Raw genomic sequence first — 9,747 nt, 5'->3', positions numbered from 1 at the left:
GTTATGGTAATATAAATAACATATATATCAGCATAAAAAATCATATAGTTTTTTGAATTTTAATATCAAACTAATGCTCCCTTCAAATCAGTTCTTTAGTTGTTAATAAAATCTAGTTAATAGAATCAGAAATATTATAGTATTCTCCTAGATTATTTATAAGTTAAAAACCGTAACTTCATTCTGTAAAATTGAAACTACACATCATTTACTGTTTTAATTGAATAAATAAAATTTTCATGAAAGCATTTATCTTTGTAAAATGATTCTAATAGAGTTGAAAACGAATAAAAATTGTTGGTAAAAATTTAATTTAGATTAAAAAAGCAATTTTTTAGCTGTTTTAATGTCTACTAAAAAGTTAGGACAAAAGCCTTTTTCTTTTTTTTGCTAATAGCTAGGAAGCTATTATTTTGTGCTGTCTTTTTTATATGATTTGCCAAGCACAAAAAATTGAACTAAATCATACATTAGTGGTAAAAGGTGCATACACTTAGATTTGTCACATGGGTTTAAATTGTAAAACTAATCAATATTATTTTAAATTACTTAAAGCTTAAAGATAGTTAAAAAATTAACAAGCGATCCATCAAAAAAAAGGGCTTGTAAAACTAAAAACAACACATCCTAAAATTTCATTTGATATTTTAGACTTATAAAAACGAATATTCTACTAAGAAGCATAATAAGTTTGTATAAATATTATAAACTTTAGAATTTAAAGTTCCTATATTGTATGTTTTTATACTTATAATAGTTTTAAAAATGCATATATTTACATTCATTTATATGCAATTGATGGTTGTAGCTACTTAAAATCACTTGTTTCATACCAAGTAAAAATGTAAACTTTTAGTGACAAATTTTATAAACCAACAAATTAACATAAATTTTTATATTAAGTAAAAATAAACAATTTTAAATTTAAAGCGTTTAAATTCTTTTTAAAGTTAAAAAACAACCATAAAGCTATGAAACAAAACGAAGACAAACATTTGGTACAGCTAAGTTCCGACAAAGAAGTCAGTGAAACATTAAAAGACGATCAAGGTAAAAGTAAAGAACAACAAGATTTGTTTGAAAAAGAAGACTTAGTTGTGAACAATAAGTTTGAAGAAGGAGGATGCGGCTGTGTGTACGATGCTACTTATAAAAACAAGCATGTCGTTGTCAAAACTTCAACAGCTGAAAGTAAAGACGAATTCATTTTACAAGAATACAAATTCCTGGAAATTCTCCAACGTGGCAACATTCGCGGCATCCCAAGAATCTTTGGACCCAGCTTTGTTTACAACGAAAGGCAGAGTTTCATTGTTGAAAAACTCGGAAAGGACCTGTTTCAAAGAAGAGAGGAGACAAAAAGGGACAAGTTTTCGTTAGAAACCACGGTGAAGATTGGCTTGCAAGTGTTACAAATATTAAAGCATATTCACAGCTATGGCATCCTTCACAACGACATCATTCCTGAAAATATTATGACAGGATTATTCGATCATAACACGATCTACTTGATTGACTTCGGGTATTCGACATTCTACATGAAAGATGGAGAGCATATTAAAGATGAAGACATCGGGATATCGAACGGAACTCTGAGTTACAGCTCAATAAACTCCATGGAATGGAGAAGTCTGAGTCGAAAGGACGACCTTGAGTCGTTAGCTTACAACCTCGTGGAGCTCTTAACCGGTGAACTTCCATGGGATAAAATTGTAAGAAATAATGAAGCAAGCATGGATGAAAATGATAAACTGCTGATAGAATTTAAAAATAAGCCAGCAGATGAAATTTGCAAAGGAACGTGCGAGGAGTTTGAAGTTTTTCTCCGAGAAGTGAGAGGTTTAAAACTTGATCAGAAGCCGGAGTACGATAAGTACTACGAGATGTTTGAAAAACTACTGAATAAAAAAGAAATAGATGGTCGGATTAATTTGGAATTTTAATGGATTACTAAACTTCTGTTTTTACTTGTTTCGTATATATACTATAAATATACATACAATTTAGTGGTTCGGTTGTTTTAATCGTTTTGTTATCTCTTGGCAATAAATACTTTAAAATGTTTAATGCAACTTCTTAATGAATTGAAATGATAAGAAGCTAAGATTAATAAAAATAAAATCATCTGTTATCTAAAAAAGCTGAATAGTTTAACATCAATAAGTGTATTTCTTTGAAATTATTTTACTTAATGAGTATTTTCATTTAAAAATCGTTTGAATATAAAATGCTAATTTATTTCAGTAAAGTTTTATTAGTTTGTAATTACACTTATAAGTAAATTTTATAATATAATTAGACTAAATCTCTGTAACAGGATATCAAGTTGCACTTGATTACTGTTTAGATTTGGTTGGAAGTTTTGAGCTAAAAGTTCATCCAAGCGTTAAGAGAAAGCTCGCAAGGTTAAGTTTTATACTGATGCAAGTTTAACACATTTGACAAAAGGAGAAAATAAAGTGCAGACCAGAAACCCTGATGCAACATTGAGTTAGGGAATGTTATATATAAGCTGATACAACAGACAGATGGGGAGATTCTAGCCACAGCCTGCTGCAGTAAACATGATAATGAAGAATAGACATTTATATTGTTTTCTTGTGTTATATTAAGTGTTTTTTTGATTAGTACTATTTTTATAAGTATTTCTTATTTACATTCTAAGTAGTTAAATCGTATTTTGTTTTATAGATTCTTAAAGTATATTCTTGCTAGATTAAATCTTGTGTAAAGGTTTTGACCACATTTAAAGTGTTTTTAAAATTTGATGTTCTTTATATATTTGTTAGTGTTTGCAATTGTTCTTTATATAAAATATGTTAACTCATGTCATGCCTAGTTTTATATAGAGTAGCCTAAGTATTATTAGTATCATTATTTAGTATAAGTTAAGTTTAGTATTAAAGGTACCTACATCTGTAGGTTACATCTCAACAAAACACAAAAAAATCCAGAAACTAAGTTTTGTTTAAAGTATATTGACAAGTAAAATTAAAACAAATCTAATTGTTGTAAGAAGTTAACCTATAGTACTGTGCTGACCGTTGTAACCGTTTATTAAGAACAAAATGATCTTTAAAAAATAAATAGATATCATGATCACTATTTTGTTGTTAATGGTTATCATTTATCAAAGTTATTTCTGGTTTAAAACTAATAGTAAATAAAAAAACGTATAAAAGTAAGTTTTAATTTTAAATAGCTTTATAAAACCGGAATCATCCGGGATTAGAGTCCGGTACCGCCCACGAGAAATGAAATCACTACACTAGGGGTCGGTAAACTGCGACTGGTTGGTCAGACGCGGCCGTAAATGGTGAAAGTGCTAGTCACAAGCATGCAAATGTGATAAGAAAAGTAAAACTTAATACATTGTAGATATTATAGGATGAAATGAAGAAAAACAAAAGATCAAGTGGATTTTACATAAACTTGTAAACTTACACTTCGGCTTCATAAAGGAGATAACTTAAGCTACAACTGCGGACTTAAAATATTTTTAAGTTTTGGTAATTGATCTGCAACGAACAAATGCTTACCGACCCCTGGTCTAAATTTTAACTACATAAAACAGTAAACCTCTAATTTGTATTTCCATTTTGAAAAGTTAGTTTATTTCTGCTAGTCATAATTTGCTTTGATAATTTTACAATTCTTGCATCAATAAATAAGGAAGTTTTGAAGATTTAAATAAAGTTTTTAGTTTTGATATACATTATAAGTTTTCAATGTTCAGCTTAGAATAAAAAAGAAAACTTGAGAAAAAAAACACATTAATTATATTAAATTGTTTTTAATATGACCCTAACTTGCATAATCTTAAAAAACTATTAAATGACTTTACATACCAATTCCATATTTAGTGTAGTAAATTAGAAGTTGACTTACTAAAGCTTGTTTTATATAATTCATGACAGTATTTTTTTTACATTTATACAAAAAAATAAAAAAGTAGAGTAGTAAAACTTTTGTTGTTTTATCTAGAAGCCCTCAACAGTATTTAAAATTTATTTCAACTAATCAAGATTTTATTTAGCTCAATACAACTGCAAAAAGTAAAAAATAAAATTTTTGTTAATATAATCGTAGTCTACACATGTGTGAAAATAGATTAACAGTCTTACGAACTAATTAATTGTTAAGTATAATAAACTAGAATAAATTTAACTAAATCTTGTTTTAAATTATTCATGATATTATTTTTTAATTTTAATTAAAAAATAATAATGAAAAGTTACAAAAAAACATCTGATTTTTATTTTTACATCTAACAACTTTCAAAACTAATTAAATTCTAATATATATATAAGTAGATTTTTAATATTTGAAACAATCATAACTGAATAAAAAACTGCACTTAAGATAAACAAAATGGTCGTAAATTATTAACTGGCCCCCAGTCCACATGCGGCTCATGATGGGTAAAATTCCATTTGTTTTCACTATAAATGGGATGCAATCCGCAATAGGTAAAATGCAGACGGCAACTATATAGAAATTTAAAACTCTCACTTGATTTTCTTGGGACTTCAATGTATGGTTAAAAAAAAGGTCTATAGTACAATTTACAGGTGACTTAAAACTTACAAAAATTATTTTGAAGTGTTAAATTTTATAAATATTTGAGATATTGCTGAGTTTGAAATGAACAGTTAACAATGTTAATGGTAAAATATACTGTAGGTTCCTAGAAAAGCTAGGTTGTAAATGAAACTGCACTTAAAGTTGTAAACATTTTAATATTCTAAAAATGGAGCTTAACTAGCAAATACCTGCCGTACTTTGCAGTAAACAATTAATAAATTAAAATTCTCCATAAAGTATTAGACATGAAAAAGTAAAGATATTGTCTTTATTATGTAATTTATTTGTTATAATGTTGAGAATAAGGTTAAAGTTCATACTCAAGGCTAATAAATTAAGCTTCTTAGGCTAAAATATATTTTAAATAGTCATTTCTTCTATGTTTTAAGTATCTGATTGAGGATAGTAAGTTTTAAAAGAGTTTTATTTTATAATTTCAGAATAAGAACTTAAGCTTGGGCTTAATCCTTTACAAAACAACTCAGGCAAGATTTATAAGTCTACAATACTGTTATAGTTTTTTTAAACGACAAAAAAGACACTAAAATCATTTGGAATACAGCCTGATGTACAAAGAAAACTGTCGGTTTCGAATCACACACCATGGATGCTTTTAAAGTCTTGTCCAGTACAATAATCGTTTTTATATAATCGATAGTTTAATACATTTTTATTTATTATTTCAAATTGAGAAAAAGTTTTTAACATTTTATTTGTTATGTGTTTTTGATATCAATAAAAAACAGGAAACGGGTCAAAAATGTAAGAAGACAAAGTTACACGAGAGGACTAAATTTCACGAAACACTTTTGCACGAGGATAAATTTTCATGAGGGCACAAAATTGCACGAAGACAATTTTTCACCAACGGTCAAATTTGCACAAGTTGGAATTCTTCACGGAGGGCCATTTTTGCACGAGATTAATAAAAAAACAGAAAACAAAATATATACGAACCAAAAAAAAAAAATAATGATAAAATAAAAAGAAAAAAATTACTGACCTAGGGTAAATGGTAACATTGATAGTAAAAATTAAAGTAATATTATTACTAATAAAAATTGCATTTAAAAATAAGAAAAATTAATAACTTAAAACAGCTTAGTTAAAAAGAAATAAACAGCTACCGACAGAGGGTATGGGTTATAAGTAACAGTGACAGTAAAAATAACGAAAAAATATAAGCAAATAGAAATTTTAATTAAAAATTAAAATAAGTAAAATAAGTTACTGACCGAGGGTAAGAGTTAGGGTTAACAGTGATAGTAAAATAAAAGAAAACAAAAAATTAAATTTAAAAAAAAGAAAAATAAATTAAGGTTAGTGTAAACTCTTGCAAAAGTTTTTCAATGCAAAATTGTCTGTTATGCAAAAATATCTTTATGCAAAAGTGACCCATCTTGCAAAATTTTTTTCGTGCAATTTTGTCTTCGTACAATTCAGTCCGGCCGTGCGAACTTGACTCCTACCAATAAATAACGGTGCATTAAACTGCACCATTAAACTGCGAACTAAAAATCAAATAAAGCATATTTGTCAGGATTTAACCATTTTCAATGCAAGTTCAAACTAAAGAAATTATGCACAGTAAAATTGGCACTATAAAAACCCTTTTACGAAAAATAAGTATAGGTCTCTACTTTATATTTTTTAGAGGATTACTTTTAAAAAACTGTAAACTGCTGCTTTTAAGTTAATTTGATGAGATTTTTAATTAAATTTGTCAACGTTGCAAGCGTGTTGTCTTTTATATTTTATTTTAAAATTCAATACTTAAACTCTAAGTTTAAAAATTAATTAATATTTTCAAATATTTTTATTTTTTCGATACATATTTTACTACTTCTATATACTTTGTTATAACTTATTTGCTCAACTTTTTAGTTTTAAAATGTCTAATTGTATTTAAACTTCATAGATATACTGCCTACTGGCAACTACTATAAAAAAAAAAGGTTAAAGTTTTTATAAGTTTATAATTATTTATTGCAGTACAAAAAAGCACTCAATAATATTAGACAAAAAAACATTTTGATTATCAAATCATAAGAAATAGATAAAGTATAATATAGGGTTGGGCAACGTACATACCGCGGGGCGTATCCGGCCTGGACCTTTATTTAAACGTTAATGGGATCAGACTAGCAAATTTAAATGACTGGCCCACTAGCGCATTTAGGCCTGCTAAGGGTCTGTATTACAAAATTTGTATAAAACTTTTTATAAGACTTATCTAAAATGTTTAACAAACTAAAAAAAAAACCAGAGTTATTTTGTGTGTATTTAGTATACTGAGTTTGTGGCTGCCATTCTGTTTAAAATGAAAACTATCCCTTAGAAAATATTTAATATGCATGCATATAGAGTATAGTAATTAGTATATTAGGTTACTATAACTATAAAATGCAGCAGTACCCAACAAAGTTTTAATTTTTTTTACAGAAATATTTAATACTACTATAGACTGTTAGACAAACCAGTGCTAAAAATATATTTATTTTGTAAAATGAAAAATTAAAAAAAAGTTTTTGTTGAACAATTGATGCCTCTTAAACTTTTAGTGACCAAATATAAATTGAACTGCGTTTGATTTTTTTTTCATTGTTTATAATACTTGAAGGAATAGAAAACAGTTAAGTTCAAATTCGCAAGACTTTTAACAAAATGATATACATAAAAATTAAAATATATGTTTTGTTGTAAAAATAAAGTAATATACTAATATTATATAGTTTTATAACTATAGTTTTTTTTGTCTACAAAAACCTAAGGAAATTTTTAGGTTTGTTATGTAACATTACAAAAGTTTTTCTAGATTTGAATGAGATTTGCTGGCAAATTTTAATAAGAAATCTGTAAAAAAACATTGATAAATTTGCAAAGTTAGTCTTATTTCAAAAAATAAGTAGAAAAATTCAAAAAATAATCCTTGAATAGGTGTTGGTCATAGGATAGAGCTGTTGTAAATACCTATTTTACTTTTACTATTTGTTTACAATGAGTTTGTTTTCTTTTCATATTGTTTTATTATATGTAGATTTTTTCAGAGTTTTTGGTTTTATTCCTAACTTTCAAAGGTTTTTCATTATCTCTGTATTTTTTTATCTTTATACTAACAATTTTTAAGTAGTTTAAAAAATTGTAAAAGTTATTTTAGAACATTTGTATTTTCTACTTAGCTTTACATTTTGAAAAATTGTTTTTAAGTCTAATTTATATTACTACTGTAAATTGGTACACTATGTGTAGATTTTAACAATATTAATTGTTTTACAGATTTAAAAACTAAGCTTAAAACTTAAGTTTTCCAAGGTTAAAATTATGAAAATATCTGTTTTTTCTAACTATTGTTTTTTCAAACTATTGTTTTATAACCAATTTGTAAAAAAACATTGATAAATTTGAAAAGTTAGCCTTATTTCAAAAAATAAGAAGAAAAATTCAAAAAAATTTCTGGAATTGGTGTTGGTCATAAGGTAAAGCTGTTGTTAATACCTATTTTACTTGTATTTGTACACTACTTGTTTACAATGAGTTTGTTATCTATGCATATTGTTTTATTATATATAGATTTTTTCAGAGTTTTTGGTTTTATTCCTAACCTTCAAAGGTTTTTTAATATTACTGTTTTTTTTCATCTTTATACTAACAATTTTTAAGTAGTTTACAAAATTACAAAATTAAATTAGAACATTTGTATTTTCTAGTTAGCTTTACATTTTGAAAAGTTGTTTTTGAGTTTTATTTATATTACTACTGTAAATTGGTACACTATATGTGGATTTTAACAAATTTAGTTGTTTTACAGATTTAAAAACTAAGCTTAAAAGTTAAGTTTTCCAAAGTTAAAATTATGCAAATATCATTTAAAAGTAAAAACAACCACTTGATACCATTGACATTCAAAGCTATTTACAAAGTTAATCAATCTGAAGTTCAGTTTGTTACAATGAGTTCCAACTTCCAGATAAGAAAAAGCTCTTTGAATGATGTTTTCAGACAACTATGTCAAATATAAAGTTTGTTTTAACTTGTTTTTAAATATTACCGTAAAGTTTATTTTTCTACAAGCGTTTTTGTTTACAATATGAAGATTTTCGTATTTTATATTCTATTCAAAGGTATTAAGAATATGGATTATATCTGTTGTTTTAAAATAAGTTTATAAATTTTAGAGTGGTTTACTAAAACAAAAACTATATAAGTTTAGTTCTTTAATCTATGTTTGATAAATGATAAACGGTTTTAAAATAAGTTTTGTACAAATTTTACAATCTAAGATTAAAATGAATTAGTTAGTATTACTTTTTTAACAAGTGTGTAGTTGTATTATAAATTCACAACAAGTTTAAAAAAAACTAGTATATTATATGTTTAAAAACCTAATATTTGAACTTATTATTATGTTTCACATTGTATCTGAAAAATATTGATGTTAAATATTCATAGTTTGTTGTTATTTAAGTAAGTTGTTTTATATAACAGGTTCGTTTTGTAAAAATAAAATGTTTTATTTTCTTTACAGCCTAAATCTTTATGCTACCAAAGCTAGAAATAACATTTACAAAGACGTGTACTCTTCCTTTCTTTAAGAATTATTTTTGACAAAATAAAGTAATTGTACATCTGAATTTTATCTAATGTTGTAAACTTTTTTATTTTATATCTCTTTTGTTTTTTATTCAACTCCTAAAATTTATGATTTTTATCTAATAAAAGCAACAATTTCTGCAAATATTTTCTGAAGTGTGGAAACTGTTTTCAAAGTTATATATTTTAGCATATCAGTAATACTATTAAAGTTAAATTCTTAGTTATTATATTTATTTTAAATGAAAGGTTTTAAAAGCTCATAAAAGTTTCAACACATAAAGAATTACAGGGGGTCAAGAACAGTACAAATTGCCTTGTATACAGTTATTCATTATACTTCAGCATTGTATTTATTTTTAAACGTTTAACAAAACTGCACACTTTCATATAAAATTAAAAGTATTTAAAACTACTCTATTCCCGTTATGTCATCATCTCACGTTATTCTTGTTTTATTTTTTTTTTGCAGATTCGTATTTTTTTTGAGCTAGCTACGTCCCTGTATGAGTGTTTTTACTCTGATTCTAATAACTAAATAATTATAAAAGGAAATTAGACTAAACGTTTATA

The 9,747-nt window shown here is 25.8% G+C and overlaps 1 protein-coding gene across 1 annotated transcript; it reads left to right on the top strand.

The window, feature by feature from the left end:
- The first annotated feature begins 971 nt into the window (after window positions 1-971).
- On the top strand, window positions 972-1,943 carry LOC145838698 (casein kinase I gamma-like). Its single transcript, XM_082946326.1, has one exon. The coding sequence runs from the start codon at window positions 972-974 to the stop codon at window positions 1,941-1,943; it is 972 nt and encodes a 323-aa protein (XP_082802452.1).
- The last annotated feature ends 7,804 nt before the right edge of the window (window positions 1,944-9,747 follow it).

This window comes from Thalia democratica, chromosome 6 (genome assembly GCF_965202585.1).
Source record: "Thalia democratica chromosome 6, ktThaDemo2.hap1.1, whole genome shotgun sequence".
Lineage (NCBI taxonomy): Eukaryota > Metazoa > Chordata > Thaliacea > Salpida > Salpidae > Thalia > Thalia democratica.
This window is presented reverse-complemented; position numbering and strand designations above follow the sequence as displayed.